Consider the following 25,958-nt stretch of genomic DNA (forward strand, 5'->3'; position numbering starts at 1 on the left):
TCATCTGTCTGGAATATCCATTCATCCATCCACCCACCCATCCACTCACCTGTTCATCTAGACAATGACCCAATCCACATATTATCTGGGCGCCCACCATCTCTCTGTCTAGATACCCATTCATCTCCTCACTACCTGTCCATCTGACAAACACTGCTGGGTGCTACCATGTGCTCAGGATGTTAGGAGTGCATGCTTCAGGGCTTCAGCCAGCCCTGACTTCAGTGGTTACACCCACTAACTGTTGGGCTTGAAGGAGAGTTTCACCCTCTTGGAGTCCTGTTCTCCTCATCGAGAAAGGGACTAATAAAGACACTCGTTTCTCCTGGGGCTTGTTATGAACACGAAAGAGATAATGTAGCAGACCATGCTAGTCAGAACTTCTGGTTGCCATGAAGACCTGAAACAATAGACGGGGGAGAGATTTGTCACCTGTCTTGTTTCTGGGCCCATTGGGAAGCATAGCAATCAATATGACACTCAAGATAAACAGTCATATCAGGCATGGTGGCAGCACAGGCCTTTAACCCCAGCACTCTGGAGGTAGAGGTTGGCGAATCTCAGTGAATTCAAGGCTAGCCTGGTCTACACAGAGAAACCCTGTCTTGGAAAGCAAGACAACATAAAAAGATGGCTCAGTGGCTAAAGGAGCTTGCTGCCAAACCTAAAGACCCAAGTTCCATTCCTGGGGCCCACATGGTAGGTCCTCCGACTGCCAAACACACATGGCATTTGAGTCCTCCTTTCCTAACAAAATAAATGAACATTAATATTCTTAGAAAGGGGGGTTGGGGATTTAGCTCAGCGGTAGAGCGCTTGCCTAGCGAGCGCAAGGCCCTGGGTTCGGTCCCCAGCTCCAAAAAAAAAAAAAAAAAAAAAAAAAGAAAGAAAAAAAATATTCTTAGAAGGGATTAACTAGGGGTTCGAGACCCCAAAAGTACAACAATGCCAAGCAACCAGAGCTTCCAGGGACTAAGCCACTACCTAAAGACTATACATGGACTGACCCTGGACTCTGACCCCATAGGTAGCAATGAATATCCTAGTAAGAGCACCAGTGGAAGGGGAAGCCCTGGGTCCTGCTAAGACTGAACCCCCAGTGAACTAGTCTATGGGGGGAGGGCGGCAATGGGGGGAGGGTTGGGAGGGGAACACCCATAAGGAAGGGGAGGGGGGAGGGGGATGTTTGCCCGGAAACCGGGAAAGGGAATAACACTCAAAATGTATATAAGAAATACTCAAGTTAATAAAAAAAAATGAAAAAAAAATAAGATAATAATAAAATGTCTTAAACTTTGGCCAACCCCACTAAAAAAAAAAAAAAAAAAAAAAAAAAAAAAGAAAGGATTAACTACTGATAAATTCAATTCTACTCAGTATTTAATAGAAGTCACCCGTCCAGTTTCTTCTTGCCCGCTGCCAAGGCCACTGTGCAAGGATCCTGACCTACTTCGGCAGGCCCAGGAAACACTGACTGGTAACTGTAATAAAAGTTGATCCTACTGGGCAGTAGGAGCTGGCAGCTGGGAGCCACAGCTGCAACTCTCCTGTGTCTGGGGATCCAGATGGCAAACCCAAGTGGGTGTTGGCTGTTGCAAGTTTTTCAAAGGATGACAGCCTGGTGGACGGAACTAGGAAAATGAGGAAGATGCTTGGCTGACAGGAGAACTTTGAGGGAGTGGAGAGGGACTTTCTAGAATTGCTAGGGGGCTAAGGAGATGGATCAGCGGTTAGGAACACATGCTGCTGTTATAGGAGAACTGGTTCAATTCTCAGCACCCACATTTCAGGTTGGAAGTAGCGTACAACCCCCAGTTCCAGGGGATCCATCGTCTTCTTCAGATCCCATGGCTCGTGCAGACATGTGGTGCACATAAACCCTTGGAGGTACATACAGAAGCACATAGAAATAGTAAATAAATAAATCTTGGAAAAAAAATTGCTCTCGGAAGCAGTTAACCGTTTCATTACCTGGTCAAATTCATTAACCTGGTCAAAACCTAGTTGTTGTGAATCACCACTCTCTAACGTCTCCCTTCTTCTGTGGTTTCCATTCTCACTCAGCAAAGCAGAGATGTTAATGATGGTGGTGAGGATGATGGAGGCATCCTTCATCCCTTGTAGCCCAGACTGATCCTCGATCTTAGTTTGGGTTTTATTGCTGTGAAGAGACACCATGACCACAGCAACTTTTTTTTTTTTTTTCCCGGAGCTGGGGACCGAACCCAGGGCCTTGCGCTTGCTAGGCAAGCGCTCTACCGCTGAGCTAAATCCCCAGCCCCCACAGCAACTTTTATAAAGGAAAATATTTAACTGGGACTGGCTTAGGTTCAGAGGTTTAGTCCATTATCGTCGTGACAGGAGCATGGCAGCATGCAGGCTGACTTAATGCTGGCAAAGGAGCTGAGAGTTCTGCATCTTGCTCCTTAGGCAACCGGTCTTCCTGTGACTGAGCCACTGAGCCTGGCCTGAGCATTTGAAAGCTCAGGGCCCATTTCCTAAGTGACTTTCTCCAACAAAGCCAAACCTAACAGTGCCATACCCTGTGGACTTGTAGGGGTCATTTTTATTCAAACCACCCAGTCCAGAACTCTCAGTGTAGTCAAGAATGACCTTGAACTTTTTAACCTGTCTGTCTGCATCTCCCTAAGGGCTGGGAGACAGGTATGCATGCTACTCCCACTTTATGTGATGCTGGGACTTGAGAACACAGGGTTTTATGGATGCTAGGCTAGCATTCTGCTAGCTGGGTTCTCTCCCCAGCTTATCAATGGGTACTTTCTTTCGTTTTTTAATGATTTTTTTTGAGACAAGGTCTCTTTATGAAATTCTCCATGTAGACTAGGCAGACCTCAAACTCACAGAGTTCTGCCTGCCTCTGGCTCCCCAGTGCTGAGATGCCTGGCTAGAGGAATGGCTTTGTTAAATGGTTCTATCCTCCTGGGTTGCCTGTGAGAAGAGGCTCAGAACCACGATGTCATGCTTGTTTAGATATTTTATCGGGTTTTTATGTATCTCGAACTTCTAACCTTTGTTTCACCCTAATAGTTTCCAACGTCCCAACAGTAGGTAGGAGAAAAAAAGGGTTAGAAGGGAAAGGATTTGTAGGGCTCTTTAGAGTACTTCCTGGTCATGAGGGATGCTGAGTTTCTTGGGGCCAATCTTTGTCATCAGGTTATCTCCAACTTCTCAGTCTCTTTGCTCACGGACACTTAGCAAACTGCCACACCTTCTATGTCGCCATCTTCTGCTTCTTTTTCCCTCCCTCCCTCCCTCCTCCCTTCTTTTTCTTGAGTGCCTCTCGACTCTCTTGGGGTTCTGGCATTTATACCCTCTCCAGAGTCTCCTGAATCAAATTTCTGTAGCCGAGACAAACATAGTTAGAGGCTGTGGGCAGACTGAAGCAGCCCCATATCCCACACCCAGATTAAACAAAAACATGTTCACTAACATAACTGGGTTTTTAAAGAAATCTAAATTCTCACTACAGCAGCCCCATATCCCACACCCAGATTAAACAAAAACATGTTCACTAACATAACTGGGTTTTTAAAGAAATCTAAATTCTCACTACAGATTCAATATGAGTAAAAGTTGGAAATCTTGGGACTCTGGGGCAGGACCCCTCATCCTTTGAGCCTTCCAGGGCTGGTCTTTTTTTTTTTTTTTTTTTTTTTTTTGGTTCTTTTTTTCGGAGCTGGGGACCGAACCCAGGGCCTTGTGCTTCCTAGGTAAGCGCTCTACCACTGAGCTAAATCCTCAGCCCCCCTTTTTTTTTTTTTTTTTTTTAAGATTTATTTATTATCTTTAAGTACACTGTATTATCAGACACACCAGAAGAGGGCATCAGATCTCATTACAGATGGTTGTGAGCCACCGTGTGGTTGCTGGGATTTGAACTCATGTCCTCTGGAAGAGCAGTCAGTGCTCTTAACCGCTGAGCCCTCTCTCCAACCCTCCAGGCTGGTCTTAAATTCAGGATGACCCTTGGACTTGTGATACTTCTGTCTCTAAGATTTTATTTTATTGTATATGAGTATACTGTAGCTGCCTTCAGACACACCAGAAGAGGGCATCAGATCTCATTACAGATGGTTGTGAGCCACCATGTGGTTGCTGGGATTTGAACTCAGGACCTCAGGAAGAGCAGTCGGTGCTCTTAACCACTGAGCCATCTCTCCAGCCCCCGATACTTCTGTCTCTAACTCCTTAATGCTTGTGCTGCTGTACTTGATTAATGAGTGTTGGGGACTGAACCCAGGGCTTCTTGGCATTCTATGCATACACTCTACTTGGATTTTTAGCAATTCCTTTGGTTGGAATTGCTAAAATTGGCTCTTAGGTAGAGCCAGGATGAGGATGGAGGTGGATGGTTTTGAATGTCATCTGAGAGGTGGCAGTGCAGAATGAGATTTGGTTTCCAGTCCCATTAGCTGGGAAGACAGGGAGATGTTATTCTTACCATCTCATCCATCCCAATCTCTGCTCCATCCAGGGCTCCTGGCATAGGCCTGTTAGGCACACAGACCCATGTGAGCTGTTTTTGTTTCTTTAGAAGGAGATTCCAGGCCAATTGCCAGGCTTCTCGCACTCTTGTAGCTATGGCAACCACACATTATACATTCTCAAGCCTCCAATGCTCCTTTGCACAGGCTCCCCACGTTATATTTGATGTTCCTAGACTGGAAGATAAGGCTGCACAGGCCATGGCCACCTCCAAGAGAGTCTGAGACCATGTGAGTTAGTGCAGCAGACCTGGCTCCAGGTTCTCCTTATGTGTCTGTGTCTTCCTCTCTGGGTGTTTCCCCCATTAGTGACAGGAGTAGAGGTGGTCCACAGGAGCGAGGGCTGTGAATACTTTGCTAACTGCAGGCCAGAAAACCTGCCAGGGGCTATCTTGTGAAAATGAGATAGAGCCTTTAAAATGGAGCTTCAGAGCCATATGGAAGCTCAATTGTAGTGGATGCTGCGGCTGCCTGGAATGTGAGCGATGGACACCTACACTAAAGAACAAACTGCCTGGTTCCAGATGCATGCATAGGCTGGGGAGGACTCGGAGCCCCTGTGTTAGTGACACTTGCCTTTCCTGTCCACAGTTTTGTTTGTCTTCTAAGTCAGGTAGCTCCTCTCTTGTTAGCATGCAAGCTCCCTTCTTTCCTGCCTTCCCTGGACACGCAGGGGAGCTTTTCCTGCGGCGATAGTTCCTAAGATCTTTTTCTGAGTGTGGGGGTGCACAGCAGAGTCTCTTTGTGGCCCAGCTTAGAAGAGAGGCAAGTATGTTCAATTTGAGCTGTGGTTTGCAGTGGCAGGAAGCCCCCGCCCTGCGGTAGGCAGGGGAGACCGCAGGCGCTCCGGACTTCCGGACCTCGTGGACGTCCACCAGTGGCACCAAGAGGGTTTCCTAGAGTCCAGGGCAGGCACAGGCCACGACAGGCAAGCTGCTATTAGCTTGGCGACATAGCCTGGAATTTAACAGGAAAGGCACATAAGCACATTTTTACCCATCTTTAACTGCAGAGAGTTCCGGTCTGCAGGCACTGAAAATTAGTGGCGGTCAAATAGGAAGCAAGAATCATAGGTGGGCCCTTTAAGGCGCTCCGTCTCCTCTAATTTTTCTGACCCTCGTCGCCGCCCGTTGCCCCGCCCCCTCGCGCACGCGCAATCCCTCCCGCCTCCCGCGCCGCGGCCGACTGGTCCACCAGATCGTCTGCTCTCGCGCGCAGGGCCAGCCGAGGCGACGCCAGAGCGCCCGGCCCCGCCGCCCCGGCCCCGGCAGGTAAGGGAGTGACCCGGTCCTGCGGGCGCGAGGGGGGCGGCGACCACGAGGGCCCACGGGCTTCGGGATCCACAGCGCCGCACGTGTTCCGTGGGCCTCCGGCCGGGCCCGGCGCCGCATTTGTGGCCGCGCCCCGACCCCGCCGCCCCTTGTGGCCGCCACGGCTCGCTACTTCCACTGCGGCCCCTGCTGCGCCCCTAGACCCGTAGCCCTGCGAGCTCCTCGTGGCTCACACCTCAGGCTGGCGTCCCTGGGAGTGGGGACACCCAGCTAGCATCTCTCAGGTTTCCTTGGCCACTTGGCGCTTTCGTGCTGCCACCACAACCTTCACCCGTGTCCTAGTGCAAGTTTCTACCTGACGAGGGCTGACTGGTCAAGTGGGTTTTGAGCACTGTCTGGGTCAGCCAGGCAGTTGAGAGTACAGTGGTGTGAAGCCAATGGTACTAGGACCTAGGGGTATCCAGTAGTCCAGAGAGGATGGGTTGGAGCTCTTTGTTGGGTTACCTACTGCACTCACCTGAGTGACTGGACCATTCTGTCTTCCCATACTTGTGTACTCAGTGTCTAAGGCGGAAACAAGGAATCTGCATTTGATTGGAGGGAGACTGATGGCTGCTGCCCTTCCATGATCACGTTCCCTGTAGTGTAAAGCTGCGGTTGCCAGTTAACTGCCTCCTTTGTGGGCCGTGGAGGCCAGCTCCAAACCACCTGCTGAGGATCCTGCTTAACACACCTCCCTCCCAGAGCTGTCCTCTTCAAGTCCTGCTTTCCGGTGACCTTAAAACAGAACACCTGAGTGCTCTCTGTCTTGGACTCTACCCAGTGGAATTGGAAATTGGTTTCCTTTGAGACGGTTTCAGGTTGGTGCTGGCTTCACATTTAACTATGAATTCCCGAACCTCCTGAATGCTGCGAGGTAGATTGGCTAATGCTAATGTTCTTTCTTTTCTTTTTCCTTTTTTTTTTTTTTTTTTTTTTTTTTTTGGTTGGTTGTTTGGGGCTGTGAACTTATTAGAGCTGGGATCAAAGTGTGGTGCACACCCAGTGTCTTCATATGTTAATATTTGGCTTCCTGAAAGAATCAGTTTATAAAGGGTGGGATGGGATGGGCAGGGTTGGGTATCCTCGTGCTTGTTTTGCAAGGCCATTCACCCGAGGCTAGGTGAATCTCTTTATATGCTAAAAGACACTGCTTAGTTCCTCGAGACTTCCTACCCCAGAGATCTGCCCTGCTCCCTTGGCCTTTTATTTCCCTGAAGCAGGGAGATGTGGTAGGACTTTCTATCTCATTACTTAACATCTTCTCAGCTCCTCTTGCTACCTGTATGATCCACAAACATGTTGGCTCTGGGAACTCATGGCCATATAGTTGCGTTAAGCAGCTTCAGGTCAGGCCTGGGAGTTGATTTATGCCTGTTACACCAACCATACTGCGGCTATTGAGGCAGGATTTTGAATACTGGTGCATAGCAAGACCCTGTCTCCAAAAAGCTAAAAACACCAAGCAGCTGGTATTTCCTGGGCACAAGAGCTTTGCTTTGTGGAGGGACCCAGGCAGGGGACCTACCCCTAGTTGGATCCTTGCACCTGGGCTTGAGCTACAGCAGAATTTGACCTTGGTGGAGCAGGCTACACCTGTGCCCTGTGTGGTGGGTGTTACTGTTCCTTCCTAGGATTGAAGACTGAGGCTTTGGTCTCTTTTGGTGTTGTCTCCTCTTAGTCTCCCGTGGGGTCTGTGTGAGGTGTCAGGTTTAGTCTCAAAGCTAGGCTGTGCATCGTGATTTCTCCTTACACTGATGGCTGAGGGATCATGATGGCCAGTGATGTTTGCATGTCTTAGGAGCGCTCCATTGGAGGAGCACTAACTCACTTCCCAGTCACGGGATGGCCTGTAAACTGTAGGAAGTTGTTGCAGTTGCACTGCTGAAGGGAGTAACTGCTTTCCCTCAGCTCTGCAGCTTCTTCTGGTGCAGTTTCTCTGATGTTCTTCCTGCTACTCCTCCTGGGAGGTTTCATATGGGGGCGGTGTCTACTTTGCTGTACTCTTTCTTGTAGCTCTTTTTATAGTACTCTGTGCAAGAGTCCTTGAGCTCTGTACGCTCTTAGCATTGTAGAAGGCAGTTTGCAGCCTGTGAGGTCAAAGGGAGCCGAGGTGGAGGCCACCAGGTACAGACAAGACTCCTGTGTTTCCTCAAATTCTTTGGGTGTATTTTAGAATTTGCCTGAGTTTCCAAACTTCTGCACAGAAGGTCTACTCTTGTCACTTGGTCTGTTGTTTCTGTTAGAAAGCCTTTTAAAAACTGTATCAAAAGGCCCTGGGTTCGGTCCCCAGCTCCGAAAGAATAGAAAAAAAAAAAAAACTGTATCAAGGAATCTTTGAAGCAGAGCTCACATTCCGGTACACATCTGTATACTGCAGTGGGAAGCCTTCTTGAAGCTTAAGTCTTAGGCTCACAGAAGGTTCAAGAGTAGACCATCCATCACACAGAGCACCTGAAGCTGCAGCCTCGGTACAGTTATCCCCAGCTTGGAGCAGTTTATTTGTTGTAGGGTTCAGTGCTGCGGTCATGTTCTCCTTTTTACCCATTTTCTTGGGAATATTTTTATTTTTATTTTGTTTGAGTACAGTGTAGCTGTCTTCAGACACACAGAAGAGGGCATCAGATCTCATTATAGATGTGGTTGCTGGGACTTGTACTCAGGACCTTTGGAAGAGCAGTCAGTGCTCTTAACTACTGAGCCATCCCTCCAGCCCTAGAGTCACTGTTTTTTTGTGGGGGGGTGAGGTGGTCTTATGCATGTTAGGTGAACACTCTTCTATGAACAGCTCAGTCCCAAGAACCTTTTTGTTGTTTTGAGACAGGATTTCTTCTGTGTAGCCCTGACTGTCCTGGAGTTCACGCTTTTTTTTTTTTTTTTTTTAATATTCCTTCCTCTCTTATCTTTTTATAAAACACAGCACAGAGTATGCCTTTTTTGTGCGTGTGTTTTATAAAAATAAGGAGAGAAGGAATATGTTTGGTGGAGGAGAGATATGGTGTGAGGGAATGGTGTGGGGGGAGGGGGTGCCTCTGCAGGCTCATGCGGAGACATTCCTTCCCCTGAGGGACCAGCCACACAACAGTCAACAGTATATTGTAGAGTTTATTCAGGGCATGGGAGGGGAGTTGAGAGGGTAGCAGAGACCGAGAAAGGCAGAGATAGAGTTGAGGGATGCCAGCCATGAGCACATGGAGAGAGAAGGGTGAGGGGAATGGGGAGAGAGGAGTAAGGAGGGAGAGCAAGAGAGTGGAGTTCACTCTTTAGACTAGGCTAGCTTCAAACTTGTAGATACACCTTCCTCTGCCTCCCGAGTACTGGAATTAAAGGTGTGTACCACCACACCAGGGCAAATTTTATTTTACTTTGGTTTTCCCCTCTTTATGTAAATCTGTGTACCTTGTGCATGCTGTCTACAGAGGCCAGAAGAGGGTGTCAGATTCTCTGAGCTGGACTCACAGATAGTTGTAAGCCCACAAGTGGGAATCAAACTTGGTCTTCTGGAACAGCATTTGGTGAGCCTAACAACTGAACCATTTCTGCAACAACCTTTATTAAAGAGAGGATTTGTTTATAGGTCCCATAGAGTACGGGTTAGCTGACGGCTTCTTCCATTGTGACTCCCTCTTCACGGTGTCCTGCCCTGTGGGCTTCAGAGCCATGGCCACGGAGGAGAAGAAACCAGAGACAGAGGCTGCAAGAGCACAGCCCACTCCTTCCTCATCAGCCACACAGAGCAAGGTATGTCCCACCGGGACCACTGTGGTAGACAGGATGGAGAGAGTCTCAGGGACCTTATTTCATTAGTGTAGACTTCTCTGCCCAGTGAGGTATGCTGTCAGTTTCTGAGCACACAGCAGTGGTCCATAGAGCCGCTAGGTACACACCAGGGAGTCCCAAACCTAAGATGATGGGGAGTTTATCAAAAAGTACAGTTGGTTTTGAGGCAGAGTCTCCCTATAGTCCTGGCTGGTGAGCAACTCATTATGTAGACCAAACTAGTATTGAACTTACATAGATTTGCTTGCCTCTGCCTCCCTCTCCCTTCCATGTACTGGGATTAAAGACATGCACCACCGTATCTGGACAAAAAAAAAATTACAAATTCTTGGTGTGCTAAAGGTAGGGATGCCAGGGAAAGTGGGAGCTTTGAAGAGAAGTGATAGGCTCACGCTGACAGTTTGAAGGGTGACATCAGAGAAGGTTGTAGTAAGGGTTTTTTTTTATAAAATTTTTTAAAGATACATTTATTTATTTTATGTATATGAGTACACTATAAATTCAGACACACCCGAAGAGGGCATCAGATCCCACCATAGATGGCTGTGAGCTACCATGTGGTTGCTGGGAATTGAACTCAGGACCTCCGGAAGAGCAGTCAGTGCTCCTAACCGCTAAGCCATCCCTCCAGCCCCTGTAGTAAGTTCTTGTGTATGAGATTGGAACCAGCCGTGCTTGATTACACTTTGGGCATCGAGAGAGTTGATTGGTGTTAGTTGCCTCTGGCTAATCCAAACTGTTCCCACAGCCTACACCTGTTAAGCCAAACTATGCCCTGAAGTTCACCCTGGCTGGCCACACAAAAGCTGTGTCCTCTGTGAAGTTCAGCCCCAATGGGGAGTGGCTGGCAAGTTCCTGTGAGTATACTTCAGTCCTTTGCTGGTGGAGAGGCTGTCTGAGCTTTGTGGGAGGAGGGAGGATGAGGAGACCGGACTGTGTTACTTGTCCCTGGTCTCTGGGTTCTTCGCATTCAGCATGTTTGTATGGAACTGAAGTAACTGCCTGTTCATAGGCTACTGCCACTTTGCAGTAAGGGAGGTACCTCCGTGCCCACATTTAATTTATTGAGTGGCCCAGGCCTTACTTTAGGGGACTGAATAGCCACAACCTTCTCTGACCCAACTCCCTTCCATTCCTTTCAGCTGCTGATAAACTCATTAAAATTTGGGGAGCATATGATGGAAAGTTTGAGAAAACTATATCTGGTCACAAACTGGTAGGTTTCCTACGAGGTGTACTAGGTGTTGAGCAGGGTGGCTGGGTGCCCTGGCTGTCCTGTGACTTTCTCAGGCTGGCCTTCAACTTGGAGATCCAAACTTGGATAGCTTGCTGCCTTTGCTTCTAGCTCTCTAGTGCAGGCATTTAAAGGTGTGCACCATCACTTGGCTTGTCGGGACTGTTAAGTCTAGTGGGTTCTGGGTCTTACTGAGTAGTCCCAGGTTGGTCTGGAACTGCAGTCCTGTCTTAAGAATCAGGCTTGTACTAGCACATCTGGCCTCCTTATATTTTTAGTGTAAGCACAAGCACTTTGAGCTTCCACAGGTGAGTGAGTCTAAGAAGTTGGCAGAGCTGAGAGTAGTGGCCTCTGGCTCTGGGCCAGGTGTATTGTGCTAATACTGGCTGGATTTCCTGACAGCATGGTGCATAAATTAGTTCCAGCTGATCTTTTACTGGTCATTTGGATTTTGTTCCACAAGGTGGTAATCATGTTTTTTTTTCCTTCCCAAGGGAATATCTGATGTAGCCTGGTCATCAGATTCTAACCTCCTTGTGTCTGCCTCTGATGATAAAACTTTGAAGATTTGGGACGTGAGTTCCGTAAGTGACACTGATCTTCCAGGGAGTGCCTATAGTTGAGATGAGTTGGCTGTGTGGATGGCTGGTCTCGGGTAGGCCTTCAGATGTGCTACAAGTTTGTCTCAGGGTGTATAGCCCCTGGAAGTCACAGGCCTTGGTATGTATGCTATGTGTTCTAGGGAAAGTGTCTGAAGACCCTAAAGGGCCACAGTAACTATGTCTTCTGCTGCAACTTCAACCCCCAGTCCAACCTCATCGTCTCAGGGTCTGTAAGTGCGTGGGTTTCTCCTCCAAGGGTGATGTGTACAGTGTCATATTCTGGTGCTTGGTTGGGGTAGGGTTTGGCTTCTAGGTGGGTCTCAGGGATCACACTGTTGCTGCTCTGTTTCTGTAGAGTCACTTTAATGTCCTGTCTCACCTTTAGTTTGATGAAAGTGTGAGGATATGGGATGTGAAGACAGGGAAGTGCCTCAAGACTTTGCCTGCCCATTCGGATCCAGTCTCAGCCGTGAGTCCTCCTAACATGTTCTCGGCAGAATTCCCTCTGAATGGATTAACTTGATTTGCTTACATGTAGCAGCATCCAAATGACCAGAGGCCCAGATACCTCTTGGTCCTGTGTGCTGTGGTACATGGGGATAATGGGGAGCCATGGGGCACTGTGTGAACTGGGAGGTAGATAGACGACAGGGATTTTCAAGGGCGGTGTCCTTCAATGGACTTTTTCAGAATGAGGGTGACTGGCGAATAAGGGAACCATGAGAATTTTGAGTAGATTAGCTTTAATGAGTGTGGTAGGATTCTAGGGTTTCTATTTTTCCGATAAAACAGTGACCGAAAGCAGATTGAAGTGTTCTAAGTTGTGTTATCATTGCTATGATGAAACACTATGATCAAAAAACAGGTTAGGGAAGAGTTTATTTTCTTTGTATTTCCATGTCGTAGTTCATCACTGAAAGAAGTCAGGACAGGAACTCAAGCAGGGCTGAAGCCTGGAAGCAAGACTGATAGGCTGTAGAGGAGTGAGTGCTGCTAGCAGGGCAGTGCTGGCCCTCAGGCAGGGGCAGACTTTTCTATAGAGTGAGTGAGTTCTAGGACGGCCTGGGCTGTCTACACAGAGAAGCCTTGTCTTGGAAAAGGAGGAGTGCTGCTTACTGGCTTGCTTTTCATGACTCCCTCAGCCTGCTTCATATAGAACCCAGGACCACCAGCTCATTCTGCTGGGCCCTCTCCCATCAGCCACTAATTAGGAAAGGCTTGCCTATAGCCCAGTCTCAGGAAGGCATTTTCTCAGTTGAACCTTCCTCTTCTCTAGCTTGTGTCAAGGTGACATAAAACTAGCCAGTACAAGAAGAAGAAAAAAATTCTTTTTTTTAAAAGCCTGCTCTAGGATAGCCCTGGCTATTGTAGAACTCAGTATGTAGAGCAGTCTGGCCTTGAACTCAGAGACGGATCTAGCTGCTTTTGTGCCTTAAGGTTTTTTTTTTTTTTTTTTTTTTTTTCCTTTTCATTTTTTCGGAGCTGGGGAACGAACCCAGGGCCTTGCGCTTGCTAGGCAAGCGCTCTACCACTGAGGTAAATCCCCAACCCCATGCCTTAAGGTTTTAATTGCTATGAACAGACACCAGGACCACAGGAACACATGTAAAGGACAACATTTCATTGGGGCTGGCTGAGAGACAGTTCAGAGGTTTAGTCCATTACCATCATGATGGAAACATGGTGGCATGAAGGAAATCATGGTGGCATGCTTGCAGACTGGTGCTGGAGGACTAGCTGAGAGTTCTACATCCAGATCAGCAGGCAGCAGGAAGAGAGTGGCACAGGGCTTGGCTTGAGCTTCTGAAACCTTGGGTCACCCCTTCCAAACATACTTCTTTTTTTTTTTTTTTTTTTTTAATTCTTTTTTTTTTTTTTTTTTAAGATTTTATTCACTGTATATGAGTACACTGTAGCTGCCCTCAGACACATCAGAAGAGGGCATCAGATCCCATCACAGATGGTTGTGAGCCACCATGTGGTTGCTGGGATTTGAACTCAGGACCTCAGGAAGAGCAGTCGGTGCTCTCAACCACTGAGCCATCTCTCCAGCCCCCAAACATACTTCTTCAGGAAGGTCACATCTCCTAACAGTGCCACTCCTCCTATGAGCCCATGGGGGCCATTTTCATTCAAACCACCACACTCTGCCTCCTGAGTGCTGAAGTTATAGGTGTGCCCTATGCCTGTAATCGTTTTATACTTTCACATCACAGTTACATCACTGAAGGAAGTTAGGACAAGAACCTGGAGACAGCAGCTGGAGCAGAGGCACTGGAGGAACATTATTTACTGTCTTATTCCTGCTTTGATCATCTTAATTGTTTTTCAAGCTGGAACCACCTGCCTAAAGGTGGCATCACGAACAGTTGAGGCCCTATAGCACTCATTAATCAAGGAAACACCCTTCATCAAGTTGATGACTTAATGAATGCCCCTCAAAGCTAATGCCCAGCCTCAGTTGAAGCCCCTTCATACTGTCTCCTTAGCTATAGCCTCGGCCTGTGAGTTGTCATTGTATCCGTGTCCCCTTAACTGTTCATTGTGCCTCATCCCCAGCAGAGAGTCCTAGTAACTGGTCCAGGATGATCTGAGTACCCTGTGGGCTGGCTTGCTTGTTACTCCAAGGTGCTACCTGCACATTGGCTTCATGGAAAAGTCAGGTGCCCACGTTGACCCCTTACCCTATTACGTCTTAGTAAGAATTTGCTTGTGTATTGAAAATAGAGATAAGTGTGGATAGATCATTGCCTTAACTTAAGGAAAGGAGCACTATGTGACTTAGAGTTGTGGTTGAGTGACTGGTCAACAGGAGAAAGTGACCTCGGGCTCCAGTGCTGGCCCATCAGGTGTGTGACGGCAGAGGCCCTGGAACCTGACGGCTGCTGTAAGGGTTTTACATGCCTGTGACCCCAAGGAGCTGAAGCTGGACATTTCTCAAGTCACCATTGGGCTACGCCTATCAAAGACTAAGCGAAAGTTAAAGAAATTTGGGAGATAGACTGAGTTCTTGGCACTAAGATGTAAGCAGGGCTGGAATGTGACCCAATATCTGGTGCATGGGCAGAGTGCTTGCCCAGCATGCACCAGCCTTTGGGTTCCATTTCCAGTGTTGCAGAAACATGGCTACACATTTGTAACCCTAGCACTTTGGCAGAGGCAGGAGGATTAGGAGTTAGACGCCATAGCTACATAGTGGATTCAATCAGCCATAGCTACATGATCCTGTCTCAAAAAGAGAAGATGACAAACACTGAAAACAGTAAGTAATAAGGGCCTGGAGCTACCCGAAGGGCACCAGGACTCACAGTGAAATTTGGATATTGGCCCGGGCGAGCCACAGTTTATGGTGGCCTGGGTTTCATTGCTGGGACTGTAGACACAGCATCTGGAGTGGCATGAGGGAGCGCAGAGCACCTATGGACCGTTCCTGACTGAGCGTTTGCTCCCTGCTGGTGAGAAAGGAGGTCTCTACACTTTCTCTCTCTCTCTCTCTCTCTCTCTCTCTCTCTCTCTCTCTCTCTCTCTCTCACACACACACACACACACACACACACACACACACACACACACACACACACACACACACGTACGTTGTATTGGCCTTGTCAGTTTGTCAGGTGCTCAAAGGGAATCACAGTGACTGAGCTCTGTGGGCAGGATATCTTCGGATCCAGAGACACATACTAATTAGAAATCAGCTTCTCGGGGTTGGGGATTTAGCTCAGTGGTAGAGCGCTTGCCTAGCAAGCACAAGGCCCTGGGTTCGATCCCCAGCCCCGGAAGAAAAAAAAAAAAAAAGAGCATCTGCTAGAAATCAGCTTCTCTTCCTCTCTGACTTACAGGTTCATTTCAATCGTGATGGATCCTTGATCGTTTCCAGTAGCTATGATGGCCTCTGGTGAGTGACTCTTCATGGAGTGAGTGGCCTGCTGTGTGCTGTTCTAGCTCTGTGCTGCAGCACAGAGAGGAAACATGCCTCATCTTCCAGAAGCCTGGGCCCCACTGGTTGCAGGTCATTGACAGATCTGGTACAGAGTTCAGGGGGTGAGACGCTATGAGGAGCTGGTGGAAGTGTGGATGATTGGTGAGGCAACCCAGAGCAGAGTAGGAGCTGTGAGTTCCTTGCACGCCCTTGAGTGTGCCCTTTCCAAGTTGTAGAAAGTGAGTCAACGGGCTGAGCTCTTGTGCAGTGGTGCTGTGCTGTTCATAGATCCCATGAGCTCTGGTCAGGTGAACCAGCAGACCCCATTGTGTGGGAGAGATGTGGTCTGTGCAGAGCTTTAGTGGTGGACAGCATTGTAGATGTGACTGTAGATAGAAGTGCCTAGGGCTCTTCAGAAGACGGGAGAGTGCAGGTCACAGGCAGGCTTGGGAATACAGTGTGCTACTTGCACTTTGAGCTTGGAGACCTCATAACAGTTATGTGTCGATGTTCCACAGAAGAGAGCAAGGTAAGTAGTGTGGTAGGTGAGTGAGGTACACTGCTTTATGTGTGGCGGGGATGATGGGCTGGCTGAATATCTCAGGGCCTTGGCTTGAGGTTGCAAAGACTTTGCTTGGATGCTATAAAAATATACCTAAAATGAAGTGTTCGAGCAGAGTGACATCTGTGTAGCAAAATCCACATAATTGATAGGGAAGAGGGGCCTAGAGTGAACCAAAGGAACTAGAAAGTTGGGTGCCCTAGTAGCGCTGCCACCAAAAGCCAGAAAGCAAAGCCTAGACACAACAGGGAGAGGTGACGGGCCTCACAGCCCTGTGCTGCTGCAGCAGGTGGAGCTGAGCCTTGCTGCCATTGCTCAGCTGGACCTCTGCCTTTGACTGCACAGGGCTGGGCTGGGACTTGGCTAAGCCGGTTGGCAACATTACTTGTTTACTGGCCACATAGAGAGAGCGTTGAGTGATGCAAACTAAACATTTCCTCTGTTTGGGGGTGGCACAAACTTGAGCAAAGGGACAGTTCTTTGAAAAGATAAGTCCATTAAAGCTTGTTTCAGTTGGGCTAGCCCAATGTGTGTTAGTGTGCCTTCATTGTCATAGGCAGAGTAGCCCAAGAGACCCCAGGTAGAAGCACATTGGAAAGGAAGACAGAAAAATGGACTGGAAACAGGAAACAGATATGTAATGCGTGTTTTGGAAAGTAAAGGTGAACATAGTACAGGCAGTTAAGTGACAGGCCAGAATCGATTCCGAGTCTGCACAGCCCAGCCTCTCTGGAACCTCAGGACCTGCTGCTGTCCAGCAGGAAGGGTCATACATTTGCCAGGATTCCTGGTGGCTGCTCTTTTTACTTGGAATGAACCAGGTAGATGATGGGGAAGTGCTAGCTAGGGCTATGATAGGAGAGGGGCGGAGCCACGGAGAGCAAGACTGACTGAGCACACAGCCTGCAGAGGTCAGGATGGAGTTATGTCAGCATGCGCCTGTGTGGAGAATGTATTTGGATTTCAGTTCCTTAGTTTTGCTTATTGAACAAAAGTGAATTTAAAAAGCACCTACAGGATTCCAGTCATAGCAGCTTATGCCCTCTTTAAGGCTGAGGCGTGAGGCTCAAAAGTAAAACAGCCTGCAGAGGTGAGTCTGGTCCTGTGCTGAGGGACTGGGCAGGAAGCAAGGAGGGAGCAGACCAGCTGGTCCCAAGAGTGGAAGTCCTGGGGAAGGGGGAGATGTGGAAAGGCTGCTGTTGGGGTCCTGCTTAGTGTCGAGAGGAGAGCCTGATTACCTCTCTCTGAGGAATGGTATAGGGCCTAGCCTGGGGAAGGCTGAGGATGAGTTACGGCATGGGAGGTCACCTTGGGAAGAAGTACAGTTGCTGTTTGCTGTGCTGCCACCATCCATCACCAAACACACACACAGGGAGTCGCTGTCCCCTTGATGTCCCCGAACTTCCTCTGTAGACCAGTCTGGCCTTGAATTTGTTTCTGTCTCCTAAGTGCTGGGATTAAAGGGGTGCACCATTACCATATAGTGCGCTCTCGCTCGCACGCGCTCTCTCTCTCTCGTTTTATTTTCTTTATGTGTGTGAGTACACTATTTTCTTCAGACACACCAGAAGAGGGCATCAGATCCCATTACAGATGGTTGTGAGCCACCATGTGGTTGCTGGGAATTGAACTCAGGACCTCTGGAAGAGCAGTCAGTGCTCTTAACTGCTGAGCCATCTCTCCAGCCCTATCTTTTCTCTTTAGAGACAGGGTCTGTATAATCCTAGCTAGAGTACAGGTGTCATCAGGTGAAGTCCTGAGTCCTATGCGTGCACATTCTATTCTCGCTCAGTCTCCAGAGACAGAGTGATTGTTAAATCTGTGGGTGAAGGGCGAAGTGCAGCACTATGGGAATTGGGGGAAAATGCCCTCCAGAGAGAGCTCATGGGACCGATCGGTGATGGCGCTCACCAGGAATTCTCATACGTTATCTTCTTGCTTGACAGCCGAATCTGGGACACTGCCTCTGGCCAATGTCTGAAGACGCTCATTGGTGAGTGCTCTCTCTGGTGGGTTGTGGAGATGGGTGGCTGCCATGTCCTGGTGGTCCTAGAATATTTGTTTTCAGGAAGTCATCTTTTCCTTCTGCCCTGGGTCCTTACTCTGCAGGACTTGTGGTCCTACTCTTCCTGACTACTAAAGCCACCCATGGAGCTTGCCCCACTGCCTCTCATACTCATGCGGGGTTGGTCCTTGGCATGGTTTACATCATTGGATCGTGACTGTAGCTCTTTGGGGCCTGCAGCCTCCTCTACCTGTTCACATGTTCAGTACTAGGATGTACTGCAAGGTGGGCAGGGTGTTGGCAGGACAGGTCTGGGCTCACAGGTGAGTGGGCTGGGAAGGGTGTTCTTGGCTAGTCTGGAGCTCAGAACTGAGGTGAGCCAGGTAAAGGGTTGGCAGGCCCTGCTTCTTTACCACTCTGGCTTTGGGGGATAGATCGGCCATTGTGGTAGTGGCTACCTCCCTAGACTAGTAGGGAAACTAGTGTAGCTATTCTGGCCTACCAGGTTCTAGGATAGAATGTCTGAGTTAGCAGAGAAGATAGGAGCTCATTTAGGCCAGGCAACGTGGCGTGGGTGTGGTAACTTCTGACATTACTCTGGCCTGCAGATGGTGTGTACACCTTGTGTTTCCCTGTGCCCAACTCCTTTTTTTTTTTATTTCTTAGATTTATTTATTTTATTTATGTGAGTATACCATTGCTGTCCTCAGACATACCAGAAGAAGGCATTGGATACTATTAGGGACAGTTATGAGCCACCATGTGGGTGTTGGGAATTGAACTCAGGACCTCTAGAACCACTGAGCTATCTTTCCAGCCCCCTGTGCCCAACTCTTAGTGACATGCTCTCATTTAACACCCCTAGCCCCTTCAACCATCACTTGTGTGATGTTCTCTCCAAAACAGCCACTTATTGCAGCTGTGAATAGTCTTCACTTCGTAAGTTTGGGGACACAGTCACCCTGGAATATTGAGTTTTAAGTTCTTCTTGTTGTGTGTCTACTCTTTGGCTTAACTGGTTTTTCAGAGCAGTCAGGTAGTAATGTCCTGTCCTAACCATCCCCCTCCTCAATCTTGTCTTCCAGGGACCTCTGGTGCTCTCTGGTAGCAGCTATTCCAACCCACACCTAGTGCTCGTGTTATCAACACTTGTAAACATCTGCTACCTTTTGTCATCCTCCATTCATAGGGCTGTATCTTAGCTACAAAGGTCACCACTCAGAAAGCCGTGTAGTAAGTCTAGTCACCCCTCAGTATCTGGGAGAGCATTGTAAGACTTTCCATTGATCCCAAAGTCCCCAGATGCTCGGGTCCCTTCTGTGAGATGATGCAGTGTTTGCACGTGACGTGTACTTTGTGCTGTGGTTTAAAACACTGGGTATCCAGTTGTAGCAGAGGCCAGGAGGTAGTGGTTGCTGTTGGAATGATGTGTAGGTACATATCCAGTTAGACGCAGCCATCACAGGCGCTCCAACAGGTTGGTCGCCACAGGGTGGGGAATGCTAGAGTTGGTTACACTTGCTTCAGTTAAACAACTGTCCTAGGGAACATTAAAATTCAGTTTCTTCGGGTTTTTGGTGTCCTCCACTCCCTCCCCTTCTCCTTCCCCTCTAAACATACAGGGTTTGTCTGTGAAGCCCTGGCTGGGCTGGAGCTCATGTTGTAGGCCAGGCTTGTCTTGAACTCAGAGATCTACCTGCTTCTCTGCTTCTGGAGTTCTGGGATTAAAGATTGTGATACTGTGCCCTGTAAGGTCTATTTAAATTGTGTGTGCGTGTGTGTGTGTGTGTGTGTGTGTGTCCATCCGTCCGTGTCCCAATATATACATGTACATGTGTCACAGCACCCTTGGGGAGGTCAGAGAAAGCTTTTAAGAGTTAGACTCTTCTACTATGGGTCTTTTGGGTCTGTGTAGCAAACACAAGAGCCATCTTAGCAGCCTTTGGAACTTGTAGGTGCTCTGTTCTATACCTGCTGTTGGCTAAACCCTGGTCTGTGATGGACAGCCAGGTACATAGCCAGGATTTAGATTGTGCAGACAGTGGGCAGTAAGGCCTAGCTTGAGGTAGGTAGGCCGATTTGGCCCAAGGTCTGTTTCTCTTCTCTCATATATTGAGGTTTAGACATTCTTTTGCAGGGGGTGAGGGGTTGTTCAGACAGTTTTTCTCTGTATTCCTGTCTGTCTTGGTACTCACTCTGTAGTCCATGCTGGCCTCAAACTCTGAGATTCGCCTCTCTTCTGGTCCCGGAATGCTGGGTGGGATTAGAGGTGTGGCACACATCAGAGATTCCTGCAGGTGTCTGTTTCAGAGGTGGCCTGGGAAGGCACACAGGTATTGCTCCATGTCAGCTCAATTAATAGCCTTATGTGGCCTAGCTGGCCTTACTCTCTCATGTCCCTTTCAGTGTTTGTGACCAGTCACAAGAAACGGAGCCCCCTGCGAACCCCCTGTGGTAATATGTGTGTCAGGATACACCAGTCTTTGTATGCACATTTTAAGGCCTGGTTGGCTTCCTTGGCTAGGCAGGCCCACCTCAGGACACACACTCCTTACCCAGTTGAGGGGCAGACCCCGCAGGGGCCCACTGTGCAGAAGGATATGGCAGCGAACGCTGTGCCCTGGGAAGAAGCTTTTATGTGGGCAGTTTGTTGGAGGCCTGGCTCCTCAGCAGTGCAACTCCACTTGCCAAATGCTGAGGCTAAAGTCAGCAACCTGGTCTTCAGGAGGCAGAGGCACGGCCATCAAGAAAGGAGGAGAGCATGCTTGACTGAAGAGTGAGAGGCTATCTGTAAGACCACCCTAGGTCAGGCAGCTTTCTTCAGGGGATCAGTTGAGCATTGCTGGAGAGCTTTGGGCCTCCTTTCATGTGTGGTGGAGGCCTGTATTGGCAGGGCACTGGGTGAAGACTTAAGAATGTGAACAGCCAGGGAAGGTGATGGATGTCAGAACTCTTTGGTGTCCTTCAAGAGTGATGGTGGCAGGGGCATCACAGTCGACATGGGTAACTGGGAGCTGACTGCATCTCAGTTCTGCCAAGGGTCAGCCTGTCTGTCTTCTGTGTAGATGACGACAATCCTCCGGTGTCCTTCGTGAAGTTCTCTCCAAATGGCAAGTACATCCTGGCTGCAACTTTGGACAAGTGAGTGCTTTGGTTCCCTGAGAGCGATCTCACAGCTTTTGTTGGTGGGGTTCCTCTCCTCTTGTGTTGTTTCTTCTCCCAGTTGTCCAGTTGAGCTGTTTTATATCTGTGCATTAGAGCTCCTTCCTGGGTTGTGGGCTGAGGGGTTGAAGAAAGGACTGACCACTCTAGTTTTAGTATGAGAAGGGTTTGAGGCCTAGGCTGTTCTGCCGATTCCCAGCCTCCAAGCATGTTCACGTAGCAGAATCTCACTGCCATACATGATGACCCCCTCTGGCGTACACTGTACAAGGTCTCCAAAGAACCATGCCTAGTTGGCTCTTGAGAGTTGCCTGATTGGCATTATCCTGGTTAGCCTCCCACTCCTTCCCCAAGGTCGACATGAGCCTTTTCCTGTGGAGAGAAACTGGGCGTTTCTGGAGCCAACATGGTTTTCCACATTCTGCTTCTAGTTTTGGGAAGACAGCCAGCAATCTGTTTCTTCAGTCCGTCTCTGAGCTACAAGTATTAGGGTCCTTTTGTTTGCTCTTGTGTATCGTAGAGTGGCTGAACTTGGTGAACTAAAGGATCCTTTGTCCTGATACTCATGGTTGTTGAGATATGGTGGCATTAGGGGAGGCAGGGCATGCCAAAGATGACCTGTCCTTCACTTCTACTCTCTTGTCTTTCAGCACACTGAAGCTCTGGGACTACAGCAAAGGGAAGGTGAGCTTCAGGCATGTGGCTTGTATGGCCTGCATGCCAGTCCCAGGTACCAGGTTGAGGGTGGTGTAGCTGACCCATGAGTTGTAGCAGGAGCGGCTCAGCCATCTTATTTGATGAGAGAGAATGGCACAGCTCCCTTTAAAGACATGTTTTCTGAAGGACTAATCTGCAGGTCCAAGTCTGGGCCTTGTGTATGTCTAGAATATTTTTTTTTCTTTTTTTCGGAGCTGGGGACCGAACCCAGGGCCTTGCGCTTCCTAGGCAAGCGCTCTACCACTGAGCTAAATCCCCAACCCCTAGAATATTTTTAGAATATGTTCATGCTGTGGTTGATGTGTAATACCCAGAATTTGGAATCCTCTGGAATGAAAGCTAACCGTAAGTGCTAACAGCACACACTCACCTTTTCAGTGCCTGAAGACATACACCGGCCACAAGAATGAGAAGTACTGCATATTTGCCAACTTCTCCGTGACAGGTGGGAAGGTGAGTTCCCACTGAGCTGCTCCTACCCTGCCAGCTCTCTAAGAGGCCACCCATCCTAGGTGGCTTCATGTCTTTATGAAGCGTCCCTCAGCCTATGGAACAAACCCACACTTGCTGTTTTTGGATGGAGCTGTGATGTCTTGCACTTGGATATGCTTGAAGATCTAAGATGAGGTGGTGACTGGTGACTGGATAGCTCCACTGACTGAGGGTGGCATGGGAGGCATTTAGAGTGACGACAGCCAGCTTACCTGTGCTGTCTACCCAGCATATAACCTGATGTCTTTATCGCCTGTCCTTGCTGGCTGCCTGCTTGCTGCTGCAGTGGATCGTGTCTGGCTCTGAAGATAACCTGGTATATATCTGGAATCTGCAGACCAAGGAGATCGTACAGAAGTTGCAGGGTCATACAGGTGGGCAGTCATTGCAGATGGGCCGCATGGGTGGGGGGGAGCCCCTCAGCTCCCCAAGGTGCTTGGTTGTCTCTGGGGTTTAGAGACACACAAGCAAGTGTTGCTACTCTGTTCTCCCTGCCATCCCAGCCCTGCAGGCCTGAGAGGCCTTGAAAGCAGCATCAAGGGCTCTTACCTAGAGTCCTGGGCCTGGTTGGCTTTGGGTCTTAAGTTGGACTCAAGCCTCCTGGGAGTACAGCTTGTTTTCCTCACTGGAGAAACAAGGCACAGGTACCTGGGGTCTGCAGCTGCTGGTACTAGGACTCAGCGAATATGGAGAGTGTCTAACTCACATTTCCTGGAGGCTCCCGGCTCTTTCAGGGATGTTAGTTTTCCATCTGCTGGGCAAATGCTCAGCCTTGAGTGAGTACAGCTATGGAGTTAACTTATTTTAGTTCTTGCCTGCCCACTTTCTGAAAGGGGGCAGGGATATCAGATGCTCCTTTGTAGTGCTAAGGAGTGGAGGGCTCTTTTTCTGAAAGAGCAGTTGTCTTTGGCTGGGATTGGCTTGGTCACACTTGCTGTGGAACCTGAGGGAACAGGCAGAGTTAGTGGACCTCACGTGCCATCCTTTAATGCCCGTCTCCTTGCTCAGGTGTGTGGTCACCTCTTGCTCAGGTAGAACAACCTCATAAATAGTGGGCAAGTGGGCGTAGTCAGCCCTGAGACCAGTGAGGAGGCCAGGTAGACAGAAGTGAGGACCCTTGGATCCTCACCAAGCAGAGCAAGGCTGAGGTTCTTGGTGCTATTCCTGGCGTTCTGAGCATCCCCTAAGTTGTGCGGTGCTCCTGTGGGTGGTGAGGCATGTGCTGCTACTGCTTCTCCTGGAGTGACTGACTAGCTCTGCTTTCAGATGTCGTGATCTCCACGGCCTGTCACCCAACAGAGAACATCATTGCCTCAGCAGCGTTAGAGAATGACAAAACAATCAAACTGTGGAAGAGTGACTGCTAAGCCCTGGCTCCATGGGAGACTTCAGGAAGCCACCCAGATTGGCAAGAAACACATGTGGGGCAGAGGCGTGGGGCCAGGTTGGGTTGACAGGCTTGGTGCACCTCCTCTCTGAAGATGTCGGGCCAGGGGCGTGCATATATACCACCGAGTCTTGATAGCCACTGTGATATTTCTTGCCAATTCTGTCTCTGCCTGGGGAAGTTCCTGGTCTGTTCTGTGTGCTCAGAGGCAACAAATTTTTTAATTTTTTATTACAAGAGTGAGTCCAACTCCTCATGGGTTGTTTTTCTCTGTAATTGTTGTTTTGGTATTGTATTGCCCAGTGCACACACTGGAACAGGACCTACAGCCCTACTCCCATTCCCTGCCTCCAGCCTTGGCCTGCTTGTTCAAGTTCCCTACCTGTAATAGTACCCAGTGTGCTTCCATGAGTTTCTGGAAACACAGAAAGGTTGTAAGTTGTATCTGTGTCAAGTCCCTTTGTTTTTTTGGAGTTCATAGGTCAACACTGACCTCTCAGTGGTTGCAGTGTCCCCTTGTCTCACTGGTATCACTCAGTAAAGCCACACACTGTAATAAAAGGTGGGTATGGACTGGGTGTGGCCCTGAGTTCTGACAGAGCTCTTCACATCTGGGCTTTAGAACATACCCCCTCCCTGCAGGAGTTGGAAAAGTCTCTGGGAGGTGGGTTCTGCTGGGCCTCCTCTTCCCAGTGGCTGTGTTGGCACTAAGTGTTTCGAGAGGAAGAACCTCAGTTGAGAGAGTGGAAGGAAGGAAGTCTTGGAAAGGCACCATGTAGTGAGGTTCTGGACCCTCTTTATCTCTGAATGAGGCTCAGGGTCACCTGTGCAGGAGGGAGAAGTTCAATTTGGTGCTTGCCTCAGCAGATACAGCCTCCTGCCTTGGCCTCTGAATCCACCAAACCTCTCTTAGCCCTTGCTCCAAATGGATCCTCAGGTGACCAGGCTAGAAAGAGATAATGGCCAAGCTAGAACTGCACAGCATTTTCACAACTGCTTCTGGCCAAACCCAGGTGGCCTGACACGAAGCAGACTGCAGAGGGTCTGAGTCCAGATGGGTGGGCAAGGCTGCTGGGCACAGGCACAGGCAGAAAGGAGATTCTGGGTTTGCTCTGGTTGTGGCAGCTTGCGAGGTCAATACTGATACGTATTGAAGCCAGGTTGCCCTGGTCAGTAGCTGCTCTACTCTGCCTTTGCTGAGACCTGTCCCCAGCTGTGGTCCTCTTGGCCCTTCCTCCGCTCCATCGTGGCACAATTAAGAATCCAAAGGTGTTGGAAAAGGACCCCCACACACATACATACCAGTACATTGTCTCTTCCTTGAGGGAGGTGATGTGCACATGGACTGTCACATTGAAGAAGCCATTGTAATAGGGTGGCTTGTCACACTGACGTGGGTTCTGTGGCCCCTGGCATCTATGGGTAGATGTGCCTGGGTTCTGGTCAATGTTGTGGGCAGGTTGCTGGGGTTTCTGGAGGGGTGGTGAGGTCTTTCCAGCTGTGGCCCGGTGTGCGGCCCCTCCTGAGGGAGGGAGCTTGCTTGCCATGTTGAGCGCAGTATCCCCAAGTATAGTTTATTTTTTCTACAGTTGAACTCTGTTGTAGATTTATGTAAAAATACATTCTCTTTTTAAAAATAAAGATTTTCATGTCTTGTAACTTTGTTCCATTTTTAAAGGAATTAATTTTGTGTGCATACATTAGGTGTGTGTGAAGGTCGGGACAACCTGTCATTCCCTTTTACCATGTGGGTCCTGGAATAGGACCCAGTTCACTAGAGTTAGGTCATTTGGCTGGCACTTAATAAGAATTTATTTAGCAGAGCACACCGTTAGTTACAGTACTCAAGAGGCATGCAGGGTCTAAGTTCAAGGCCAGCCCTGTCCATGGAGCTAGTGCCAGGATCACACAAACTATGTCTCAAATAACCAAAGGAGGACATTTTTTTAAGTTTCTTAGGTGATTCATGCCAATAATCTCAACACTAGATATTTGAGAGTTCAAGACTAGCCTGGGCTATGTAATGAGACCCAGTCTGAAAAACAGTCCCCACACCCCCCCTGCCCCTCTTCCTCAGATGTATATGAGTACACTATAGCTGTTAGAAGAGGGTATCGGATCCCATTGCTTGCTGGGAATTGAACTCAGGACCTCGGCAAGAGCCATCTCTCCAGCCCCCGAAGCCCTAAAAATTGTTTTTTTTTTTGTTTTGTTTTGTTTTTTTTTTTGGTAACGTGCATATGTGTGGGGGTTCACGAGTGTTTTAGATTGATGCCA

General features: G+C 48.8%; 1 protein-coding gene and 1 non-coding gene across 4 annotated transcripts; both read left to right on the forward strand.

Moving 5' to 3' along the window:
• The first annotated feature begins 3,657 nt into the window (after positions 1–3,657).
• Positions 3,658–25,340, forward strand: Wdr5 (WD repeat domain 5). 3 transcript variants are annotated; one of them, XM_063284063.1, is made up of 15 exons: positions 3,658–4,736; positions 6,338–6,636; positions 9,393–9,556; positions 10,344–10,452; positions 10,738–10,811; positions 11,324–11,413; positions 11,572–11,661; positions 11,817–11,900; positions 15,277–15,332; positions 17,865–17,911; positions 20,989–21,064; positions 21,736–21,769; positions 22,181–22,255; positions 22,581–22,668; positions 23,561–25,340. In XM_063284063.1, the coding sequence occupies exons 3-15, from the start codon at positions 9,476–9,478 to the stop codon at positions 23,659–23,661; spliced, it is 1,005 nt and encodes a 334-aa protein (XP_063140133.1). In that variant the 5' UTR covers positions 3,658–4,736; positions 6,338–6,636; positions 9,393–9,475; the 3' UTR covers positions 23,662–25,340. The 3 variants fall into 3 exon arrangements, with proteins under 3 accessions (XP_063140133.1, XP_006233893.1, NP_001034123.1); XM_006233831.4 differs by lacking the exon at positions 3,658–4,736 and adding an exon at positions 5,635–5,776; NM_001039034.1 differs by lacking the exon at positions 3,658–4,736 and having other exon boundaries at positions 6,356–6,636; positions 23,561–25,322.
• Trnaa-agc47 (transfer RNA alanine (anticodon AGC) 47) lies at positions 15,135–15,216 on the forward strand. Its single transcript has one exon. It is a non-coding gene; the product is annotated as a tRNA-Ala (tRNA).
• Positions 25,341–25,958: the final 618 nt, after the last annotated feature.

This window comes from Rattus norvegicus, chromosome 3 (assembly GCF_036323735.1).
Source record: "Rattus norvegicus strain BN/NHsdMcwi chromosome 3, GRCr8, whole genome shotgun sequence".
In the NCBI taxonomy this organism is placed as follows: Eukaryota; Metazoa; Chordata; class Mammalia; order Rodentia; family Muridae; genus Rattus; species Rattus norvegicus.